This window comes from Mandrillus leucophaeus, unplaced genomic scaffold (assembly GCF_000951045.1).
Source record: "Mandrillus leucophaeus isolate KB7577 unplaced genomic scaffold, Mleu.le_1.0 Scaffold659, whole genome shotgun sequence".
In the NCBI taxonomy this organism is placed as follows: domain Eukaryota; kingdom Metazoa; phylum Chordata; class Mammalia; order Primates; family Cercopithecidae; genus Mandrillus; species Mandrillus leucophaeus.
In genome coordinates this window covers 735,430-761,248 of record NW_012107130.1, presented here as the reverse complement: position 1 = coordinate 761,248, position 25,819 = coordinate 735,430, and the positions used below count along the sequence as shown (strand labels likewise).

The 25,819-nt window shown below is 41.0% G+C and overlaps 1 protein-coding gene across 3 annotated transcripts in view; it reads left to right on the top strand.

Moving 5' to 3' along the window:
• GPC3 (glypican 3) overlaps window positions 1-25,819 on the top strand; it is a 461,965-nt gene that overhangs the window by 1,136 nt on the left and 435,010 nt on the right. Inside the window, exon 2 of one of the 3 annotated variants that reach the window (XM_012001312.1) lies at window positions 114-374. In XM_012001312.1, the coding sequence (XP_011856702.1) occupies window positions 114-374 (261 nt within the window). Of the gene's footprint in view, window positions 375-25,819 lie in introns of all 3 variants that reach the window. The other 2 variants (XM_012001313.1, XM_012001314.1) reach the window with 2 other exon arrangements.

Below are 25,819 nucleotides of genomic sequence, written 5' to 3'. Positions count from 1 at the left end.
TCAGCCCCGCCCTGCCCCGCGCCGCCAAGCGGTTCCCGCCCTCGCCCAGCGCCCAGGTAGCTGCGAGGAAACTTTTGCAGCGGCTGGGTAGCAGCACGTCTCTTGCTCCACAGGGCCACTGCCAGGCTTGCCGAGTCCTGGGACTGCTCTCGCTCCGGCTGCCACTCTCCCGCGCTCTCCTAGCTCCCTGCGAAGCAGGATGGCCGGGACCATGCGCACCGCGTGCTTGGTGGTGGCGATGCTGCTCAGCTTGGACTTCCCGGGACAGGCGCAGCCCCCGCCGCCGCCGCCGGACGCCACCTGTCACCAAGTCCGCTCCTTCTTCCAGAGACTGCAGCCCGGACTCAAGTGGGTGCCCGAAACTCCCGTGCCAGGTGAGGAGGGGTCCCTTGAGCGTTCCCCGCACTCAGCGGGGAGCAAGGGGCGCGTGGTGGTCCCGCCGGGCTGTAGTCGTGCGCCCTGCAGCTGGGCACTTGGGAGTGGTCGGTGTGCCTGGGGCCTGGCTGGATCTACTGAGGGAGGGAGAGAGGGTGTGTGTGGACGGAGCCCACTTACCCCAGTCTCACGCTGCTGTCAGGGAAGGTGTGAGCGGGAGGAAACGTGGGGATCGCCCTCTCGTGAGCGCCTGTTTTTTTGGAAGGGCGAGAAGGTGGGAGCTATTTTCCCGGGTCTTTGCGAACTGGCGCCCCGCAGCCGAGCTGGTGCCTCGGGAATTTGCCATCCTTGCTCGCACATACGTGTCAGAATTTCAGCCTTAGCTAGACCACAGCTCCAGCCGTCCCTTCCCCAGCGTGCCCCCCATGCCCTCCTTTACCCAGCCTGGGTTTCCTAAGCCTGGGCCCAAGTGCAAGCAAAGTTGAGGACAGATTTCTGAATTTGCAGTGGCGGGTGAAGACACACCGAGGCAAACTTTTGAATAAGAGGGTCCCCAAAATGAGGAGGACTGAACCTTTTCCTTCAAAACAGCATCCCTTATATAGGTTAGCGAAATCGCTTTAAAACCGGTGCTGCTGGCCCAGGGAGCCGGAGTCCAAAGAAATTTAACTCCTCCCCCTCCCAAATTCATCTGCCTTCTTGACAGGCTGGATCCTAAAGGGGAGATGATTTTAGGTGGAGGAAAGTTTCTGAACGCCTGCCTTTTGTTCTGCACAATCAGATCGTGCCGTAACGACGTATTTTAACATTAGCGGAAGGCTGCCGCTGTCAACAGATGAATATTAATGGCCCTGCGTGATTGACTGTCCAGCGGTTGGGCTCCTAACGCCCGCCTTAGAATCCAATTAGACCAAGTAGCTACACTGACAATGCGGACAAGAAGAGTCGGTTTCAAACAGGTTAATTTGTCAGGGGTGCACTGAGAAGAAACGGCCAGTTGTATTCCGTAACCGTGAGACGTTTGTGGCCTCCGGGGTCTCTTCTCAACCCAGGCATCCAGTGAGGCGCGCGTCCCGCGCTTCCCAGGGATCGGGGAGCAGCCCTAGCCAAAACTTGGCTGGTGGCTCTCAACAAGTCATGGAGGCGGGCCCGATGGTTGGACCAAGTTGTGAATGCGGATGCGCGCCCCGTGGGCGCTACCAGCCAGCGTTCACTGGTAGGAGGTTACCTAGGCAGCCAGCGCGCCCTCAGCCTTTTCTTTAGGTTGATGAAAAGAGCCGAGTGAGCCTGCTGTTTAGTTGCAAAGGTAATTGGTCACCCTTTTTGGTGACTGAAATGCATTTGCGCATATGTTAAATATTGCATTGCAGGATTTCGCTCTAAGGGAGGGTCGAACTACCTCATCCACTGTTAAGTGTTAATAATGTACCACGTGGGCATATGCAGGAGCTGTAAGGGGCAACCTATGAATCAGTTCCACAGAACTGAAACAACTGGCGAATCTCTCTCCCCTGGAAGTGCCATGGTAATTAGATTGTTAAGGCTAGAGAACATGCTTTTGTCGGTAATGTAAAAATTGGTCCTCACAGGCTGAGCCCCCACAAGACGAATGGGCCCAGGGTTGGGGTTGGGGCCACATTTGGCTGATTCAAAGCCAGGAGGTAAAGATGGTGCCCAAAAGAAGAAAAAGGCCAGAGGAAAGCACAGATAGTCATTTAGCAACCCCCCTCTCCACACACACTCCTGCAGGCAATCGCCCTCCCTCGCTCTCCCCCAGCTCTCTGGCTGCCTGCCTCTTTGCAGCATCTGTATAAAAGTATTGGGAGGGCCCACACACTGTGTGTATGAGATTTGGCCTGGGCTCCTTCCCTCCCTTTAGGCCTAGGGATAGCCATACACTTATAGAGAAGAGGGATTTGTAATAAAGGTTTTTCATTTTCCTCTGCTATTTCACAAACTCTATAGGAGAAATCACTTTTCAAGGGTTTTCATCATATAAACCCAACATTCCCTGCTTCAGTTCTATTTAACAAACACAAACACTGTTGAGCACCTTCTACATGGCAGGCACTGTCCTGACTTGCACTAGCCAAGCCAAACTTCAAATATGGTGATCCTCATACAGCTACCATTATATATCCTGGATTTTCCAGGGGCAGTGCAGGTTTCTAATACTCTGCCCTGGCATGAAACCATGTGTCCTGAATTTTAGTGGGACAAATATGGTCACTGTAGATATGGAAAATGTGAAAATCCTAATGTTCGTGTGTGGAAAGAGCGCATCAGTATTTTAGGGAAGAGACAATAATGGCAGACTAAATACAATGGTAAGTGCATAATTTTGAAGTGAATGAATGTATAATTTGCTGCTGTCGTTCAGTGGTTGGAAATTGAAAGAGAGCTGAAAATTATTTGATAATTATGAACCACCACGATGACCGCTTGACTTTCCCCCTCCACATCCATATTTTAAGCCACGTTCAGTTTGCCTGCTGTACTATATTAACTGCATTAAAGCTTTCTTTGTCCCAGATCAAATGAGATTCAGTCACAGTAAGGAGAAATCCTCAAGAATGTCCTGTTTCACTTAGGGGGGGCATTTGGGATTGACGGCTAACTTTGGCCATTAGCAGAATTGGGTTAGCCTGAATAAGGTACATTTCTTATGCGGATATGGATGAGACTAAATGGCATTTGAGACAAGCCAGCCTAAAAAATAAATCACTGGTGCTGAAGGACTACACTAGACTTCCACAAAGCTGATCTAAAGCCTTAAAATCTCATGTTCCCATTTCTTTTGGAGTGTTCAAGTCACAGGATAGCAGTTCTAAATAGCATGTCCCCAAAATCCATAGATCTCTTCATACCCCACTTATTTTTTTAAGGATTTGTAACTTGGAAAGCACCACAGATGGAAACCAGGCGCACAGAGTTAGCATTTGGCAGAAAAATCCATATAACTGACTTTCAGTACAGCTCTTTTGCCCTTATTTAATTTAGCAAAATTCAGAAAAAAGCCAATGAGCTCATAAGTCTAGATGTTTATTTTGTTTTGCTTAACCTACCCACAGGCGCAATCAAGAATGGATACAATTTTAGGCAAGGAAAGTGAGCTAGTAATCAGACAATGATGTTTCCAGTTGTCTCAAGGGAATGTTACAGAAGTCTAGAAAAAAATTCCTCTAAACAAAAATCAAGTGTAATTCACTTTATGAATGCCATACACCACTTTTGTCAGGGGAGGGGGGTAGCGTAAGGGATGGGTGGAAATGAGAAAATCAAACAAACCGTGGTAGTGTTGCAACTCCCAAAAGATTGAGGGATCTTGCCTTGGAAGGCCTTGGAAAGTGCGAGAACCAATCCAGAAGGCCAAATGCCTGTATGGGTAAAAGGCAGTCTTGAACAGCCAAAATTGACTTGCAGTTTCTTGAAATAGATGAAACAACATAAAAATAAAAAGCAACGTGCTTGAAACAAAGAGAGTTTGGTATTTGTTGTTGTTGTTTTTACTGTGAGAACTAGCCTCCGTATCTGGGTTGCCAGCTGCGGTTCCCCAATTAGTTTGAAGCAGTTAGCGGTCCTAATATCGAGAGAGAATAATAAGTGAGGTGTGGAAAGGTTTTCTCTCTTCTGAGATTGCACTAGACATTTGGGTGACCAGGTGATTTGTTAAAACTTTGAACAATACAAAAAACTTTGTATTGTGTGCTAACTTGGAACAGTTAGAGAATTCTTTCAAATGTGGTCTGAATAGTACACGAATCCTGATACTGATACCAAGCTGTGCTTAGAGGGAGCCATCAATCTGATGGAGGACATGGCTGATGATTGGTGGGGCACCTTGGGCTGAAAGGAGTCTAACACTGCCAACTCCTTGGCAGCCTCTGTAATAGGTGCTGGGGGTGCAGAGAGGAGTGAGACAATCCCTTTTGTCAAGGAGCTCACAGTCTAGTGGGGGAGCATACAAGTAAACAGGCTTCCCAGGAAACTTGTAGGATTAAAAAGGGTGAAAAGGGCTAGAAAATACCTCCAGGAAATTGGCTGAAATGGTCACAATAGCCAGCCTGGGCAAGGGAAAAGAACTGAAGAGATGAAGTGGGAGATAGGGAGAAGTCTCTTAATAGGGCCGCCATCTTAAAGAGTTTCTTAATTCTTGGAGCAAATTCCATTTTGGAAGCATTAGGAAATACAGACATAAGAATTTTGATGGATGCTAAATGAGACAGATGGTGTCAGTTTTGCAATGTGTTTTTTTCTTATAGACTGGTAGGTTGTATCCAATATTTTGATGCAATATTTTTGAGCATTCTGCTACTTCCATCTTTAGAGTTGCAATGTTTGCTGTTCACTGTAGCCTAGAAAAAGGCGGCTTATTACCGATCTGGGATAAAAGAGTCCTGGATTTGTCTGGTATGAGAAAAGACAGAAAATATGTTTTCTCCCTAAATGACAGCTATCAATGACCACGCCAACTTCAGTGTTTGATGCATATACAAAAGCATGGGTCTTAAGAGGTATCTTATTACTCATTTCTAAGAAAATTGAAGATAATCACTTATAACTTGTGCACACGATACATCATTTGGAAAGAATTTCACTGGGGATCATGTTGCTCAACTGAAAAGTTCTGGCATGCTGAATTTGTACATTTTTTTGTGAATGCTTCCTTTTACTCTGATCTCTAGCTTTTTTTCTGCATATGGTTATTTGTATGTTTTAGATTATAAGCCTCTTAAAGGGAAAGTACTACATTTGAGCAGTGTTGAGCACAAGGCCATACAGCATTTAGTAAATAATTGACAAAAATAGAGTTTCTAGATCATTATGTATTCCCTATGAACTCTCATATACTTTCCTAAGCCATATGTCATCTTACATATTTTAAAAGTCTAAGCCCAAATTGTTACGATACATTATTGGGGCATGTGGACAAACTTTTCAGCCTACATATATTTTGGCTGGAGACAGATGCAGGCTTACCTCAGTTAGCTGGCAACTTTTACCATCAGCGGGGCTTATTAAATTGTTGAGTACCCAAATAACAAATTGAAATTAGCAGAATTGTTATGACTGGCTTAGTATCATTAACGATCAACAATTATTACAGCACATAAATTGTAGGACATCTCTTAAATCAAGCCCTCTTTGATTTAATGTCAGCTAGACCTTTCTTGCTAAGGTTGATATTACCATATTTGGGAGTTGAGCTATATAACACATGCATGGACCTGTTGAAGTATCTCACAGGTTTTTGTAACCTGGAATCAGAATTCGTGTGCAGGCTCAATTCAAGAGCCTATTCCAGGAGCCAATATCTATTCAGTCCTAGCCAATCTTGTAAATGGGTTAGATGTTTTTGGTAATCTAGGATCTAATGGAAAGTGTGGGCAGAAAAATCTCCCACTCATCTGCCCATATTTAGCAAATTGTCTGGCTTGAAACAGGATCCCTGGCACTCCATTAGGAAATGAGCGTCAGAAAATAGAATCCAAGTTACAGGCCCCAGACTGGCTTTAGAGACAGCATAAAGTAATGGGAATTTACCTTCTGAGACATAATGACAGGGAGAATGCTGTTCAAAAATCAAGGTAAAGGTGGGTATATTAGCAGAGAAAGTGTGTGTTTTGAAATGCTATGTGTATGGGGGTGGGGGTGGTGAGAATGCTCATTGGAACATTGTAGCCTTACTTGAATATCTTGTTGAATATACAAGGTAAAGAAGATTTAGTTCTGTACTTCTAATTAGGGCAATTCAAGATCAATTAACCGTGTTAATTATTAGAAATACTTGTTTGCAATTTAAAAAAATGAATCAAGATTGATTACTAAGAGAGGCGTTTTCACTTTTCCCTCTTTTTGTGTGTAGCTGGACAAAGCCTAATTTGAGGGTTTGTATTCTTCCTCATGAATAAAAGGAAGTCAATGTTATGACCAAAATGCATTGCTAGTGTTCCGAACAGTTAATTACTTCTAGTAGCTGAAATTGTATTTATATGCTAGATTAGTAAATCTACTAAGCTCTTTGAAGCGTACTTAATAGGCTTATATTGATAAATAATTGATAGGAAGGGAGATAAAATACAAGTGGGAGTGGCAATAAGAAGAGAAGTCAAAAGCTATTATAAAAGAAACTTCCACCGTCCGGCCACCTGAAAGCTGAAAAATGTACATATCTCAGTAGAAGTGATGTTTTTGAAAATATTCTGTATTTTTCAAAATTTCCACAATGAAACATGTATTTATTCCTTATAAATCCAGAAGAAAGCACAACTTTAGAGTAAAATTTTAAATGGCCTTTTTGTCTGCCTTTTGCAACTAAATTTATTACTGGAAAATTAGAAGTCCCCGATTATGGCAACTTTGAAGTTCATGTTTCTAATGATGTCTTCCCTACTAGACTGTGATCATCTTGAGGTTAGGGGCTACATCTTATTCATCTTTGTATCCCAGTGTCTAGCACAGTACAGGGTACAAATAATAGGTACTAAATATATATTTGTAGACTGAATGGAGTTAGAAATGTATTACAAACATAAAATTTCCATAAAGCCAATATTTAAGTAGTTGATTTATTTTTACCAATATACTAAGCCTTCTAAAAAAGTAACCAGTTTTTTTTTTAGGTCAAAAATCCATTTGTTTTCTATAGGTAAATGATAAAGGATATTAGTTTAATTCATTTGGCTATACTATAACTCTCTGGAAGAAATAGACTAGTCAAATCTTATAAGAGGTAAGTATTTTGTGCTTGTTTATAAGGATATTATAAGTAATTTCAAGATAAATTGAAGATATATTATACATGTATATATAAATGCATATGTTTATCTTCACCTTACAGATCTGTGGTATTTAGGTTTGTGAAAATAATGCAACTTGGTGCCAGTTATGGAAACATACACTGAATGTATGTAAGTTTTTCCTCAGTGTTTGGTGTTTCTTACCTAAGGTATCAAGCTTCATAAATGTACATTTAAAAGGACATAATCCAGACTGGCCATGGTGTCTCACACCTGTAATCCCAACACTTTCGTAGGCCAAGGCAGGTGGATTGCTTGAGGCCAGGAGTTCCAGATCAGCCTGGCCAACATGGCAAAACCCCATCTCTACTAAAAAATACAAAAATTAGCTGGACATGATGGTACATACCTGTAATCCCAACTATTCAGGAGGCTGAGGCAGGAGAATCGCTTGAACCTGTGAGGCAGAGGTTGCAGTGAGCTGAGATCATACCACTGCACTCCAGCCTGGGCGACAGAGGAAGACTCTGTCAAATAAATAAATAAATAAATAAATAAATAAATAAATAAATAAAATTTAAAAAAGAACATAATACAGAGTGGATTTTCAGCCGTGGAAATTTCATTTGGGTAGGATAAAGGGCCTCATTAGAGTTCTCTTAATTTCTGTCTGCATTAGGCCAAACTTTCAATTAGTTGCCTAGGTAAACTAATTGAAAGTTGATGGGAAGTTCTTTCAAATATTCAAATAGAGGCCCAAGTAGGAAAAAGGATAAAAAACAAAGGGATGATGTTCATTTGAAAACAAAAATCAGAATTCTATTTGTATACTCTTCTTAATCTCAGCTCACTGCAACCTCTGCCTCCCAGGTTCAAGAGATTCTACTGCCTCAGCTACCCGAGTAGCTGGGATTACAGGTGCCCACCACCACACCTGGCTAATTTTTGTATTTTTAGTAGAGAAGGCATTTCACCACATTGGCCAGACTGGTCTTGAACTCCTGACCTCAGATGATCCACCTGCCTCGGCCTCCCAAAGTGCTGGGATTTCAAGTGTGAGCCAATTTTGTTCCTGGCGAGTTGCCCCTCTTTTAAAACTTACGATTGAAGAGGAGGTGACAAGTAAAGAAATATTTTTTAGCTATAGCTTTACCTAAGTGTAGTGTTTGGATATGTTTTATATATTTGTATTCATAGATTTTATGTATGTATAGAATGATTTCTGTTATTTAGACAGCAATAATTAATAAATATTTCTGTTACTTAAACTGTTTGAAAGTTAATTGTTACTCTAAGCAGTAGGTGGTCTTTCACAGTCATACCTTACATTTGTCTCATGAAAGCCTTGCTTTCATATTATCTCATGTACACACAAGGCAACCACTCATAAAGTATCTGTCACTTCCGACTTCCAACAACTTGCCTGGTTCCAGCACTCATACACACACATATTTGTACACTCATACATACACACATACAATATCCCTAGATCTTTAATAATCTAGAGACTAAGCCTAATTTATGCTGGGGGAGATCTAATGGGTACAGCTTTCAGACATTGAGTAAACCCTTTTCAGTTGGATTGGACTGAAATTGTAGCAGAGCTAATCGTCACTGATATCATAGAGGTACCACTCTTAAAATCAAGTTCCATCATTTCCCCAAGTACACAGATGTTATCCTTGTTAAGCAGTGACAGTCACCAATAATATGAGTTGGGCCCACTTTGGAGAACTACTTCTAGCACTGGCAGCTTTGCATGTTGAGCACCATAGAAATGAGAATATGACTCAAGAAGCAGTTTCCAGGTTAGGTTTCATGAAGTGATTGCACTGAGGACCACAGTTATCTGATTTGGAAAACAGATGGAAATTTGCAGAATAGGAACTCACTTAATAATGAACTTTATATGCCATTTCTGCATAAATATTTAAAAGTTTAAAATGTATTCTTTACTTCAACCAACATTTATTGAGCACTGATACTATGCCAGGTACTGAGCTAGGAGCTGATGAACAAGATAAAATCACTGCCAGCAAGGAACTCGCTGCCTAGCAAGGGATCCAGGCAAGGAAAAACATAGATGTCAAGGCAGCATGACTATGGCCTGCCATTGAGCTGGGCACCATGTGGAGGCCTGAGGGCTCTTGAGCTATGGAGGAAGTTGCCTAGTTGTCTTAAGAGGGCTGAGTTCAAGGCTGCATTGAGCTACCATCATACCACTGCACTCCAGCCTGGGTGGCAGAGAGAGACCTTGTCTCAATAAAAAAGCGGGGGCGTGGGGTAGGTGGCTATCATATAAGGCATGTACAAAGGTACAAAGTTAAGAGACAAAATGACACATTTGTTGGACTGGAATAGTTGGGATTTCTTGGAGCACAGATGAAGAAGATGAATTAGAAAAAAAGGAAATGATGAGGAGTTTGGGTTATATCCAAGGGTGATGAGGAGCCTTAAAAACATTTTAAGAAGGGAAACATTATTCAGTTGGAAGATGACTGGAGAGTGAGCAGTGGCAGGGAGTTTTAGTAACACAGGTGATAGGGCAGGGGACCATAAATAGGAGAATAAAATCTAAACTTGAGAGAATAGAGGGAATAGAATAGACATGACTTAGTGACTGGATATGAGGACAGAAGGGAGAATCTAGAACTTTTGGTTTTTCTGGGTGGTGGTGCTGTGGCACATAATAGGTGCCTGGTAAATATTTGTTGAACAAATGAGTGTGCTTGAAATATAGGAGGAACATGTTTTTAAGGGCTGAAATAGTCAGTTTGGTTTCAAACAGATTGAGTTTGAAAGGTCCTTTGATGATGGAGGTAGAAAATGTCTGCTAAGTAGTTCAAGTTGTGTTTTGGATTACAAAAGAGGGAGAAATCAGGGATGGAGATGTATACTTGGAAATTATCAGCATATAGATGATAATTGAAGCCTTGGGAACAGATGAGATCACTGGGAAAGAGTGTATATATTCTTCTGGAGTTAAGGAGAAGCACATAGTTGGGACTCATCAGCATATAGGCTTAAGTTGGAAGTCATGAGTGTGGATGATATTTTCCAGGCTTTTGCATGTGACATGTATTAAAATGTATTTTGCCAACATCTGATGATTAAAAAAAGAAAAAACCTGCCAAAGACTTCAAGAACCCTCTTAAGAGAAAGTATATGTTGTCATGATCCAAGAGTCTGCAAATGAAATAATGTACTACCAAACACATACACGTGCATGTGCACATGTGCATACACATACATCTCCATGTAGAGGAATATATTAGAATCAAAGAGTCAGACTTCTATTATTCTTAATAGTAATAATGAATAATTATGCATGTTATTTAAACAGAAAGGCTGGACACGGTGGCTCACACCTGTAATCCCAGCGCTTTTGAAGGCTAAGGTTGGAGAACTGCTTGAGCCCAAGAGTTCAAGACCAGCCTGGGCAACATAGTGAAACCCTACCTCTACAAAAAAATACAAAAATCAGCCAGGCATGGTGGCATGTACCTGTAGTCTCTGTGACTCAGGAGGCTGAGGTTGGAGGATTGCCTGAGCCCAGGAGGCAGAGGTTGCAGTGAGCTGAGATTACGCCACCATACTCCAGCCTGGGTGACAGAGCGAGACTCTGTCTCAAAAAAAGAAAAAACACACACACAAAAAACAAAGAAAAACAAAAACAAAACAAAACAAAAAATCCCTCACAGTTGTTAGCTGTTACTCTTAGCAGTAGGTGGTCTTTCACAATCACACATTACATTTGTCTTGTGAAAGCCTTGTCCTCATATATCTCATGTGCACACAATGCAACTACTCATAAAGTGTCTGTAGCTTCTGAGTTCTAGCAACTTTAGTGCTTCCAACATGGTGGCTCCTCTGTCCCTTCCCCAGGGGAGTACTCTCCCAATGTAAAGAATGAAAACTGTAACAATGTGTAGCTTTTGGAGCTGTAGTCTGTATTCTGTTTCAGACTTGGCCCTGATGGCTGGTCTCTGAAACATGTGGTTCCAAGTAAACGCTAGGAATACTTGTGTAATTGGGCTGATCTTTCATAAGTGTCTATGGAGATGTATTATTTTTTGGTTTGGGGGTTGGAGAGGGTTGTATAATTTTCTGTTCCTCTGGCATAAATGGTTTCTTTAATTTGTCCATTGTTTACGAGATTGCCTTCATCAGTGTTTCTTTCCACATAAGCTTGAAACTCCTTGTATTCCAGTCGATTTTTTGACACCACTTTCAGGTTGGTGGAATAGTTTAGAAGGACCATGAGGGAAGATTATGGAAAATAACCTTTACTGAGTGCCTACTATATGTCAATTACTTTATATGTAACCTCTCATTTAATCAACACAGGAAACCTGAAAGGTAGGTGGTATCAACTCCATTTTACAGATGAAGAAACTGAGGCTCAGAAAAGTTTACTTTCCCAAAGGTTGTGTAAGTGGTGGAGCCGGAATTTTCACCCAGGTTTGTCTTACTCCATAGCTCATGCTGTTTCCAGAATACCTACTGGAATATGAGAGGAAGGGATATAGTCTGGATATAAAGTATTTGACTTAAATTCTCATACTCTATCAACTTCTGTGACACTGTGTACTCTGGGTTCCCTTCCTACTCACTTCAATCTTTGCTTGTTTGCCCTCTTCCTCCTACATTTTAGATGTAAGTGTCCCAGTAGTGTTTGTCTTTTGCCCTTTCTATTCTCTCTTTGCTTATTCCCAAATCCATTCCCATGACTTCATTATCTTTGCTCTTTGAATGATTCCCATATCTCTTTTCAACCTGACCTCTTCCTTGCTCTTCAGTTCAGTATTTCCCAGTTGTCTGCTGGACATGTCCATCTGGAAGTCCTGCCAGTGTTTCATTTTCAGCCGAGCCAAAAATTAGTCCATTATCTTCTTTTCCCATCCACACAAACCTGCCTCTCCTTAACGTTCTATATTTCTGGTGATGGTATCTCTGCCTGGCACAACTCGAAACCTTGAAATTGTCTTTGATTTCTCCTTTTACACATCCCACACCCAAATTAAGTGACTAAATCTTGCAAGTCTACCTCTGTCTATTATGTCTCTCACTCTTATGGCCTTGGCATGCATGGCCTCTATTTAAGCATAACAGACTGAGCCAATGAATGAGAATGTGATATTGAATGGGCTAGGGAGAGCCAGTAGGATCTCTACTCAGTAGCTAATAATTTGTAACTAGTTGGAAAGTACTGCCTTTGCTGCCTTAGATGGGTAGAACGTCTAGTCTTGGTCTTGGCTTAATTTAGTGTGGCCAGAGGCAGCTATCTCCTGAGATCATTTGGCTCTTCCCATAGGGAACCAATGGTTTCCCACTTTTTCTTTTGCTGGCATTCTGGGGTATATCTTACTTGGCCATCTCCAGAAGTCAGAGTGGAACTGTTGAAGAGTTTCAAAGAGCTGTAGAAGAACTACGCTCAGTGTTTCCCATAGTCCTTTCTGTTTCAGAAACAGGTTTTCTGCTTTGTTTTCAAACTTCAAAGTTTATTTCTGAAATAAAGGTTTATTTTCTCCATGGTATTCTGAAGGTTTTATACAAGTGTTAATTTCTAAAACCTAAGTCATTTCTTGGCTTTAAAACTTCAGTGCTCTGGGTCAATTTAAGAACGTTGCCTGAAGGGTTTTTTGGCCTTCAAAAGCTGTCAGATTGCTTTTTCTTTGTTCTTTGAGAGTGTGAGGTTGCCTCATTTAGGAAGCTTGAAGGAGATGTTGGAACCAGCATTTATTCAGTCATTCAGAGTCTTTTCCCAACAATATCCAGTTTTATCTTCAAATTAGATCCTAGTGGCAATGAAATTTACTACCAACTAATAATTCTAGGTAAAATGGGTAAGATTCTTGAAAAGCTCCTCAACATTTCATAGAGTAGTGATAAGAAGTAGCCTAGGTTACTCTAACACCCACAGTTAAGGGGAACAATGGATGTTCTGTGCGTTCTCATCACAGCCCTCCTGGGGCTCAGTGTACCTCTGAAGCTACTGAGGGCCCTCCTTCATCTGTCGGTTTGACTGTTCTCCACATCTTCCCTTTTCCCCTTCCTCCTACCCTCACGCCCTCTCTCAACTGGTTATAATTTAGAACAGAAGGTGCTTTATGGTTTATTTATTAAATGGTTTTGTGTTTCTTGTTCTCTCTTAAAAAAAAAGATGAGTGAAATGTTTTATATTTTCCTCTGCATTTTAGTTTGAAGCTGTGTTTCCTTTCCCTGTAGCTTCTGATTTCCATCTCTCCTCTCTCTTCCTCCGTTTTCCTCTGCCTCCTCGGCTTCTGTCTGACCTCACTGGAGAGAAAACAGGCTTTCCATTTCTGCCCACGTATTTTGTTTGGGTACCTGGTTTACTTATCTTGGGATATTGTAAAATTCCATTCTTTAGTTTGAAAATGAAGAGCTCTAAAAAAATACACCAATGAATTTACATTCCATTTTCTAAGAACTGAGTATTTAAAAAGCTTTCTATACAGATAAAGACTAGATGACCTGACTTGTGTACCTCAGATCATTGCTATGTAGTTTACATTCTCTCTCACCTTGTCATAACTCTAAATACATGAAAATTGCATCTTTGTTCTTAGAAATCTCTTTTCTTACATTGAATGCTTTCCTTTTTTCTAAAGATAAGGGAGTCCCTTTGAAACAGCGCTAGTGTGGGTTAGAACTGACACCTACCTTGTAAGCTAACCAAATTATAACCTGCTGTTCCCTGATGAAGTTATCACACTTCAGGGACATTGTTTTGCTTGTGGGGTCTTATTGTCCCAGTTTCAATTTTGACTGCAGGTTAGAGATTGTATTCCAATTGGACTATTCCTTGGTATTTTTTCTCTTTGTCTTTATACTTATGGGGCTCTGTTGTTTGTCCTGTATCTATTATCTCTTCCAAGCTTGGCCAAGGTTGTTAGGTTATGCACTTATGTATAAATATTTAACAAGATAAGTTAGACAAAATGTGCTTAAAGACATTTTAGCCCTGCCCCCGACCTTTCCACACCCCCCAACCCCAGCTCATTTTTTTTGCATAGAGTCGCAGATAGTTGCTTTATCTCAGATGTTTAGATTTGGAGGACATTCCTTTGCACTTTGCTTGATGGACACAATTAAATGGAAGTCTTTGAGTCAATCTTGACTACCAAAATAGTAGCACCACGTAACAGATAACATTAGGTTCTTCTTCCTATTTTTTTTTTTCTAACTGGTTATCCAAACTCCCTTAAGCCAGAGAGTTTTAGGTATGAGATTGTGTGTTTTTAAAGAAAATATTATGGATAAAGACTAATGTTCTCAAGTCAGGAATAACAATTAGTACCATTCATTAATCAGGGGGCATGTTTTGACTTTGGGTCCTGGCTAGGAAATATAAACTGTGAAAGTCACACATATATATGAACCTCAAGCAAATTTATGACTTGTCAGCCTTTTAAGGTTAAATTCTTAACCCCAAATCGGAGCTGGCTTTATATGTGGAGCCTGGCACATTCCTTTGGGCCACTGAGCACGCCCCTCCCCAGCCCTTTGCTTAACAGCAGCTAGTGGCCTAATGAGCAAGAAGGATTTCTGTCTCTTATCAGCTGCCTAAACAGTAACAGGAAGGCTGATATACGGAGTACAGGTCAAAACCTGAGTTCCTGAACCAAAAAGCTACAAGGTCAGTTTAAAACTCTAGATATGTGGTATCGCTATAGTCATTGATACCTGTCAGTAAAGGAGTTAGACACTTGAGTTCAAACAAATAGTAATAGTTGTCAAAAGTATGAATCGTCTAATTAATTTTGTTAATAGTTCTTTCCTTCTTTGTTTAGTTCTTCTATAAATAGCCTTCATATACTCTTTAATGAGCTTTTAGTTTGTGCCTGGAGGTTGTTATGGTCGTGTAGGAGTGTTTGATTGTCATCTAGTGATGATGATGGAGGTGAGGATATTTATATTTTGGCCCAGATTTTGGAAGGGGCTGCCAAATTAAGGTAAATAGATATCTACTACTATTTTTATTTCTTTTTAAACTGAGGATTTTTTTTGCATATGCATTCAACTTGCCATGGAGTCAGAGAAACCTTTGTGCCTCCTCATATTGCACTCAGATGTTTTTTTAAAGGAGAAATCCTCGTTGCCTGTTTCTTAGATCCACTTGGAATCCAGGCTCAGATTCACGTAGAATAAATATTTTACGGTATTCAGTGCCCATCATAGTGAAAGCCCCTTGACTTTCATCTTCTGCATTTGCATGTTTTCAGAGACAATAATGAAAACATTTTTTTCAGATTCCGTTGTGTTATTGAAAATCCTATTTACATAAACAGGCATTGTTGTGGCTTAGGGAAGAATGTGGGGTCCCATTCTTTAGCTCCTTGTATGTCTTTGCTAAGGCTCTTCTAAATAGAAGTAATGACGCTTTAGTCTAAGCAGCTTTTCTCATTTAGGTAGGCAGGGTGGTTTGAAATTTCAGTTTGCTAGATAATTGAGCCTCTTCTTAATTATGTCAGGCATGCAGGTTGCTCTCTTTATAGTAAAGACCCTAAAAATCTAGTAATCTCCTCAGACATCCATTTGGTAATAAAGTCCTGTGCATTTTCAGGGGTTAATTTTCATGACAATTGTGTGTTGCCTCTCCACCCCCACCCCTGAAGAAATTCTGCTGTTTTAGAGCGTTGGTCTCCTCACATTTGCAGAAACACACTTAAAAATATATTAGGATGTTGCTGGAATTACTGGCTCTAGAGGACATTTAAATGTATTCAGATTCATGCTCATTATACAACTTTAATTTAGGATTTTTAATAGCCTTGTCATATTTCTTGGAAAATCATGTGCCTGACTTTGCCAGACTTGGTTTTCTGCCCTGAATGAAAAATGGGTATGAGTGCAAAAGTGTAGCCTAAGTATCCCCTATTCTATCCGTTTTCTATTTCAAAAAAAAAAAAAAATTCACAGAGATCATCTGGTGCAGTGAGTGCAGTGAGGAGGGAAAAACTAAAAAGCAAAAAAACCCAAAAAAACAAACAAAAAAAAAACCCAGGTCGACTTCACATCTGCTAGTCATTCCCACTAGTGTGACTTCAATTCAGCAAGTTTTTATTGAGCACCTGTGGTGGGGGCGGTGCTAATAATCGTTAACATTTATTGAGCCAGGCGCTGTGCTAAGCCCTTTATGGGCAACATCCCACTTAATCCTCACAACAGCACTACCAGGTGGGTAGCATTATTTTCCCCATTTTACAGATGAGGAAACTGATGCTTAGAGAGGTTTAATGACTTGTTCAAGGTCAAATAGCTATGAAATTAATCAAGCCCAGTTAGTCTGGTTCCAGAGCCATGTTCCTAATTATTACTCTTGTGATGGGTTCAGCATTTGCAGGAATTACTCGTTAAATCAGTTTTGAGAACCCAGTATGTGTGAGATGCTAGGGATTCAAATTCAAATACTCCCCTCTCCCTGCTCTTGGTGGGAGAAGCAGACATGTAGACAGACGACGGCCATTTATGGAGTGGTCCCCACGGTGGTTGAGGGGGAAAGAGGAAGAAATGGGAAGACCAGTACAGTGGCTTGAACCTGTGGGAATGCTACATTACGAAGGCAGCCCAGCAGCCAGGGGTTACAGGTATTTCTTTTCCTGTTTGGTGAAGGTCATCCTTTGAATTGAATTGTCTCAATGATTGTATTGACCTATTTCCATCATTGCCTCAACCCAGTGTAGCATCAGCTACCTTGAACCCAGCACTCCTAAGACATGCACGGTCAGCACAGTTTGGGGCAATTGGCCTCATAGTGTCACCATTTCCCTTTCAGTTTTCCCTTAAAAAAAAAAAAAAAAGTAAAACGTAGGCTGGACACAGTGGTTCACCCCACCCAGTACTTTGGGAGGCTGAAGTGGGCAGATGGCTTGAGCTCAGGAGTTCAAGACCAGCCTGGGAAACATGGCAAAATCCCCCATCTCTACAAAAAAAATTAGCTGGGCAGGGTGCTGTGCACCTGTAATCCCAGTTACTTGGGAGGCTGAGGTGAGGATCGCTTGAGCCTGAGAGGTGGAGGTTGTAGTGAGCCAAGATTGCACCATTGCACTCCAGCCTGGGCAATGGGAGTAAAACCCTGTCTCAAAAAAAAAAAAAAAAAAGTAAAAAATAAATGAGGCATATTCCTGAACCAAACTGCTGTCCTCTCAAGAGCTGGTGGTTTTCTGAAGGCAAGTTATATAAGACTGGCAAGCCACAGGGAGACTCTGGATCCAGGCTTGGTTCATTCAGCTTGATCTAGAGCCCTCCTGGTGCTACCTCTTGGAGCCCACACTGGGATCTGGAGATCTCTGTATCTGGGTCACCCACGATTTGATGGGAGAATGAAGTTACTCTTACCCGTTTTTGAGTTTTTCAGTATAACTATAGGAATGGAAGGGAAATCTCCAAATCACCTGTTTGGATAATTTGTGTTTTTCATAGTTCCTAAAGAAAGCAAGAAGTAAAAAAGTTATTACTGAGCATCACTTAAAAGTCTTTTATGTGTTACATTCATAACCTAAGATTCCCCTCAATTTTAGGAAACATTTGGTTCAGAGAAAAGTGAATTCACTAATGTACGTGTGGGTGTTTTTGAAACAATATCCTCTAGCTTCCAGCGTCAGCTTTCCAAGAACTCTTGTGTCTCCAAGTTTCTTATAGTTGCTCTGCAGTGCTTTGCTTGCCAACTCCCCTCCTGTGCACTTTCTCCTCCATTAAATCTCTTCCATAGAAAAGGGTTGCCACCAAGTCTAGACTTTAGTAACATGCAGAAGGAGGGCGAATTAGTGAGGATTCGCATTACATGAGGGTAGGAGGAGGAGGAGGAAAATCTGTCCTTCCCAGTCCTTCAGATACTCAAGTTCTAACACAACAGTATGTTGAAGATGTGTAAAATTACTGGAGCATTTACACAGCTATTCCCCAAGATGGCATAAATGCCACAGCACTAGAGCACGTTCGTGTAGACACTCAGATAAGCTGAAGAATGGGAAAAAGGAAAAGATCAATAACAGCGCTTCTCACTCGGGGATCAAGAGTGAGTGATTTTCTTTTGGTTGCATTTTGCTCAGGTGCAGTGTGTATGTTGTACTAACAAGGCAACTGACTCCTTTTTCCACAGGTTCCTATCATAGGGAAAGGGGAGAGATATAATAGAGGGCACGGATTATTTACAGTGGCTGAGAATGTAATTACAAGGTGCAATGGCTTGAAACTGAAATTTAAGTTAGCCACTAGAGCTAGGAGAAGCATCTTAACAGTAAGGGCAATTGGGCATCGGAAAGATTTGCCTGGGAGCTTGTTAAACAACATCTCCAGGAATGCTGAAGACCAGGACGGGGGAATGTGAAGAGAAGCTCATACCAAATTCAGAGTTGTGCTGGGGGCCCAGACTGATCTTCATCTTTCATTATTGCCTAGCTCCCTTTGTGATTATTCAATTGCTAATAGCTTGAAACAGTTTTTTTTTTTCATGTATTCAAAATATGCCTAATTTGGTAAGCGTAACAAAAGAGATGCCTTTGAGCAGTGAGAATGAGGCTTTTAGATTGGCCTGAGCATTCTTCTAACAGACTTTCTGGAATATGGGCCAATGAAGACAATATTATTAGTATTTTTTTGCTTCTACAAGACTTTTTCCTTCTTATTATATGGGACTATGGCTGTTAAAGTAATATTCGGCCTCTGTTAATATTACTTCCTCAGAGCTGACCTTACAGAAAATTTGGTTTTGGCCCCTGTTTATCTTTTTCTTGATCTTTCCCTCCTTTTTAATACTTCGCCAGTACTATCCAGGTGTTCTGGATTGCCTCTCTGGCCCGCCGCCCCACCCCCTCCTTCTGTCCTGTGCTAGAGGAAGATTCCTAGTAAAGTCTTTAGCCTGAGGTATGAGGGCATTACTCACAGAGTATAATACATGAAGACAACACCTGACGAAATGGCTTAACCAAAGTAGTAACTCAGCAATGATGAAACATTTAGATATTATTAGGCAGAAACATTTAGGTTGGGTAGAGGAAGAAAGAGAGTGTATTAGTTTCCTAGGATTGCCATATCAAATTACCTCAAATTGGGTGGCTTAAAACAACTGAAATTTATTCTCTCACAGCTCTCGTGGTCAGAAGTCCAAAATCAAGGGGTCAGCAGGGCTGTGCTCTCTCCACAGATTCTCAGAATCATTCCTCGCCTCTTCCAGCTTCTGGTGGCTCCAGGCATTTTTTGGTTTCTGGTTGTATCATTCCAATCTCTGCCTCCATCCTCACATGGCCTTTTACTCTTCCTGTATCTCTCCTATGTGTGTCTCTTATAAGGGCACTTGTCTTTGGATTTAGGATCCACCTAGATAATCCAGGAGGATTGACACCTCTCCAGCCCAGTCCTATCCAGGTGTTCTGGGTTGCCTCCCTCCCTCTACTCCTTCTGTCCTGTGCTGGAGGAAGATCTCTAGCCTGATCCTTAATTACATCTGCAAAGACCGCTTTTTCCAAATAAGGTCACATTTACAGGTTCCAGGGATTAGGACATGGACATATATTGGGGGAGCAGGGGTGGGGTGGACACCATTCAACCCACCATATAGAGAAGAGCTTTCTGGGGCTTTCTGAATCATACCAGTTTACCAGAACTCTCTACTGTAAGGAGGAACTTGTTTGAAGAAATCTTAAAGTTAGTTGTAAAGTGTCAAAAATGTCAGTGTGCTTCCTGAGGGGGATGTGGGTGGCAACTACTGTTAACTCATTTTTTAAATGGTTAAATTGAGGACCTGGGAAATAAAATGACTTACCCAAGTCACTGGATCAGAAGAAGAGTTCTGAGACAGAAGAGTTCTGAACAAGATCAGAAGAAGAGGTCTGAAACAATGACTCTTACCCAAGTCCCTGGATCAGAAGAAGAGGTCTGAAACAAGACAACTTTACTTCTGGCCACCAGAGCTGTGAGAGAATAAATTTCAGTTGTTTTAAGCCACCCAATTTGAGGTAATTTGATATGGAAGCCCTAGGAAACTAATACACTCTTTCCCCCTCTACCTGACCTAAATGTTTCTGCCTATTAATGTCTAAATATGTCATCATTGGTGAGTTACTACTTTGGTTAAGCCATTTCACCATGGGCTTTAGGTCTTACCTCATCATTCTTGTTGGACTTTTTTTCTGAAAAAATATAATATTTTTTCTAAGCACTTTTGCCATGGGAAGGCAATTGTTGCTTATTATGCACCTGAAAAACCTTTTTGCGGGATCTGTAGGATCAAGGTGGTGGTGCACTTGCAATCTACTGCAGCTTTTCACCTGGTCTTTGTGGTTTGCTGAAATATCAGCTACAGGGAATTTTAGAAGTCAGAAACATCTGTGAGGCAAAAGTCTTCCTTTTTAGATTCAGGAATACTGAGTTTTAGGTACAACTTGCATGTAAAGTGGTAAATATAGAGTTTTCACAGATGAAATATTCTCTGAAGAAATGCTGTCACACTTGTTTATGACCAAAAGACCAGTTCTAACATTTATGGCTGTGGGGCATCTCTCTTCCGATTCATTATCAGAGCATACCAGTGACAACTGTGGTGTGTCAAGAGATTAGTGAGTTAGAGTGTGGCCTTCATGGAAACAGAGAGAAAGGAACCCTGGGGGTCATCAGATTCAGCCTCCTACCTAGTGTAGGAGTCCATTCTGTGGTATATGATATTGCTACCCAAATTATGCCTGAAAGCCTCAAGAGACAGGGAGATTACTATGTATAGGAAGTAGGCTGTCATTGTTGACTAATATTTGTTCATTAATTTAACAACCATTTATTGAGTGTGTACTATGTACTGAACCACTATGCCATGTCAGGGAATACAGAGATGGCCAAAATATAGCTCTTGCCCACAGAAACCTACAACTTAATAGTAGGGATAAGAAAGGTACACCAATGACTACAAAACCTAGATTGCAAAACACATTTTTAGAGAAGTACAAAGTGTACTGAAAATTCTGAGAGATAGCAGCTCAAAGAGTTCGTTTGGAAGGGAGGGGGAAAAAACGTGAAAGACACTTGAGAGACACCTTACGGATGAGAAGATTTTAATAGCTGAAGCTAGGGAAAGAGCACTCCAGAGACAAGAAAAGCATGAGCAAAACGGGGAAGCAGGAAATGGAGGCATGCGTTTGGAAAACATTAAATAAGAGTTTAATTTAATTCTCACAACCACCTTGAGAGTAGGTGTTATTGTCTCCATTTCATAGGTAAGGAAGCTGAGGCTCAGAGATTAAGTAACTTGCCTAAGATCACACGGCTAAGTGGGTGGCCAAGTTGAGGTTCACATTCTGGTCTGATTTCAGAGTTTTTCCCTTTGCCACTGCATGCCATCCATCAGGAGGATATCTGCCATTGGTTGGCCTCTGGAGATACAGGGGCATATATACAAAAGGACATGTGGTTATTACTCGGGATACAGTGCTATAAAGGCCATCTTGTTGGTCTTTGCCTTAGCCCCATATCCGTATTCATGTGTATTCAAGTGATATTGACAAAACCTTCCTAAAAGGGCAAAAGCAAGTCCTTTGCTTCTTTTGTGTCCTCCCAATGCCCAGTTGAGAATGGGCTCAGTGAATATTGATTACCCTACAGTTGGGAAACTTAGACTTGCTAGTCCAATCCCTTTGAGGAAAACAGGCCCAGATTTGGGAACACACTTGATTAAGTCACACAGCTGATTTGGTAGCAGAGCAGATAATAACATTTTAGCTTTGATAGGGAAGAGCTGTTTTCTCTCTGATGTGATTTCATACATGGCGGGGAGGGACCTTGCACTTAGATTGGACCTAAGGTGTTGAAATTCTCAACTATGCCTCAGGTCTGCATATTTAAAGATTGTATCTGAAAAATAAAAATTATACATCTTCTGAAAGACAGGATCTCAGCTACTTATCTGAGTAGAATAACAATTAGTGAAGAAGTGACTAGGGGAGGCAGGAAAATTGCCTTAGCTTAGTCCCTCTGGCAGAATTCTAAACTAAAAGATTCTGCATCCCAACTCCAGCATAACTGGCATTGTTCTCCAACCCAGTTTTCTTTTTATTAGGGTGTTTCCCCTCATCTAAATAATCAATGATGTGTGTGTATGTGTGTGAATACTTTCGCTTTTCTAAAAATTGCTCTAGTAGCATCAATTAATCTGACCCAGCTCCTTTTAAACTGAACTCTCTTGAAGTTGTGACATTACCTCCAAGTGAAAGGAGAGAACATCAAGCCCAAATTACAATGGGCCCCTTGAGATTCAAAGATGAATCAGTCAAGGGTCCTTCCCTCAAGGAACTTAAATCTAGTGGAAATAAGGCATGCATATATAACTTCGTTGCAATTTACAGAGTGTGAGAAGTGTCTTTATAAAGACTGGAGAGTTCCATGGGAATTCAATGGATAGAAAGTTTTTGGAGTTCATCTCCTTCTGCTCCCATAAACATTCTTTCCCGTGGGAATCCAATCCAAAGATAACAAGTAGTCATCTTGTAGCAGGGTTCACATAGCTCCTTGTCATCTGGCTTCTGCCACTCTCCACCACTTCAGTTTTCCCTCTAGCCTTGCCAGGTTTCTTGGCAGTGCCTGAAGATGCCACCCACTTTCACACCCCTGTGCCCTTACTCCATTTTCTTGGAGGTTTTAAAAGAAATAGAATGACATAATCAGATATGTACTTTAGAAATATCTCTCTGGGAGTTGGGTGGAGGAGGGTATAGAGGCAGGCAGGCCAGTTTGGAGGCTGTTGTTAGTTGTCCAAGTGAAAGAAGGTGAGGTGATGAGGCAGCAATGGAAAGGAGGGGAATGATGACATTTAGAAAGCAAAATCAGTAGCATTTGGTGACATTTGGCTATATAGCAGATGAGGGTGTGAGTGAGGTATCCAGAATGAGTGAAAGGTTTCTAGTTAATTTGAGAGTCCATTTTCTACACCAATTCATGAACTCTGGGGCAGGGACCATGTCCTGTTCATTATTATATTCCTTGGGCTGGGCATAGTCCTTGGCACAAAGTAGGCATTCAGTAAATGTTGGATGAATGAATTGTTCACCACTTTGGCAAGCTGGATATAATCAGTGAATTTGTATTCTCAGAGCACATGTTGACCACTGGTTGGGAATGTGGTCCAGAAAGAACCTCTTTATGGGAGAGTGTAGTGATCTGGGGATTCAACCTTTACTGGGCATGAAATGATAGGCAGTTAATTGACAGTTGGCAGTAGAGATAAAGGTAATTCATTCTTTAATTCTCGGGCTTTAGAGAATGGCTTATCTCCAGGGCTGCTTTAAACTCCCAGTACTCCAGTGTGGTATCGACATTTTGGCCTGCCTTTTACAGAGGCAGAGTCCATGGTGGCCCCAGGCACGATCTTTGATTTAAAGTCTGAGCTCCTGATACCCAGGTGCACCTTCTGCAAGGTCATGTTCTTTCAGGCTAAATAACAGAAGGGTAACCTTCAGCTGGGTTCCCTAAGATGATTTCTTTCACCAGCAATCATCACTTTCCCCACCGGTTTTTAATGCAACCATTTCTTTAATCTGTATTCCTATCTTGATTAGTGAGAAATTAAATGAGCGTGTAAGATTTGATTTAGATAATGATTAATTAGGGGAAAAGACGTCATTCTAATAGCATGTCACTATTATATGCTAAGGAAATTAGTTCATATTTTTGGATGGCAAATTGACTTGTCCTGCGTTTAAAAAAATACCTTTTAAAAAATGCCTGTTATGGCTTTTTTTGGTTCATTAGTAGAGCAATCTGCACTTAATCCTTTGAATGATTTTATTAGGCATCTATTATTTTCCCTATAAGTCATGAAGCAACCAGTTTGGGATATCATTAATTCCTTTGTTTAATATTAATTTAATGATAACATTGCATTATTATTTTCAGCACAAAGTACCTTTGTTAGCAAAGAATATAATCTGCCATTCGTAAAGCAGACCTTGGCAATGAAATGTGTCAAATCGTCATATATATATAGAAAAGATTTCAATTTTCATTGTTACTGAGCCCTGACGATTCATTCTCTTCTGTTGCTGTTTGAATATGCTTTATCTGCTCTTAGAAAAGTGTAAGGATCAAGGTCTACATTAATATTTCTTCTGTTCTTTAATGTGATTTTTGACAATTTGTAGTCATTAACTAAAATTGCAGTCTAGTAAAATAACCAACATATAGAACATAATAAAGGTAATTAGAGAATCAGAGACCTGGAAGTGACCTTGAGGGATTATTTAGTCCATTTCCCAATTTCAAGCTATATGACTAATCTTCCTAAACAGCACTCTTCATCATATTATGTCTCTGCTTGAGAACCTCCAGTGGTCCATTACTGCCTAGGAGTCAAGCCCACAGGCCTCTGCCTGCATTCAAGGCCCTTCAAATTTGAGCCTGTCTTACCTGATAAGCTATTACGCCCTAGGGTCTAGCCTGTCTCCAGTTATGTTAGCTTTGCCCCATTATTCCACTGTTTCCAAACACATTTCACCCATTGGCCTTTCCACATATTTTCCATTCTTTGTGGTCTACCTCAAGCCTCACCTTCTCCTGGAAGTCTTCTTTGACCCCTAGAGCCTCTGGTAAGCATTCCCTTATCCGCAAATGTTGTCTATATCACGTATTTTAAAAGTCAACTTTATTGAGATATAATTTACAAACAATAACATGCACTCATTTTAAGTGAAGAGTTCAATGAGTTTTGACAAATGTGTATACCCATGTAACCACTAACCTAATTAGAATGTAGACTATTTCTTCTACCTCAGAACATATACTGCATATTTTGTCACATAACCATATACCAACTTTTACTGTTCTCTAGCTATTATTTTGTGTGAAAGTCTAGTCTCTCAGCATGAATTTATCTTTGGTTTACTTTTAATACATATCGAATATTTACTTTGTATCAAAAAGACAAAGAGCTTCACATGCATAATCTCACTTTTTGTAATAACTCTATAAGGTTAAGTACTATTGATGATCCCATGTTATAGATAAGGGTAAAAAGTCAGGTAGAGGTTGAATAACCTACCCTTGCTTGTGCAGCTAGCAAGTGATAGGGCTAGGATTAAATTGTAAACAACTTGACCTGAGGAGTCATAAGTGTTTTGTTATTTGCTGCCTACTAGTGCCTGTGATGATGCTAACCTCGGAGCCATTAATGCTGACTTGGAATAAAATCCAATAGAACTGACACATTTAAACAGCCCCATACACACTGTTGGCTTTCCTCTTCCAAGTATGGATGGGGATTAAGCCTGGAATGGGGTCTACAAGTGAATGTGGTAAGCATAGGACTTCATGGCAAAGAGCAGCTGAAGTCCCACTCCTGGGGGAGGTGGCTAAAGAAAACCAGGAGCAGTCTAAAAGGTCAGATATTTAAATGGAGCCAACAAAGAGCAAGAAGTAGGCCCAAAGGAAAGAGCCTGTGATGGAGGTCAAGAAGGCCAAGCCACAGGTAGTCAGGCTTGAAAAGATCTTCTGTCACAAGAGTATGCCTCAGGAGAGAGCCTTCTGTGGACCATCTGTGGTTGGCCTCTAGGAGTGGAGTAATCCCCCAGAGAAAAAGCTTCCATAGCTCAAATATCTCCTTTTACTTATATGACCCAAAACTGGACCCAATGTGTGTGAGAAGTTGTCTTAAAATAATTAGTAATAAGTTACATCATAGTTCATTCAAGCGAAACATCTATTTA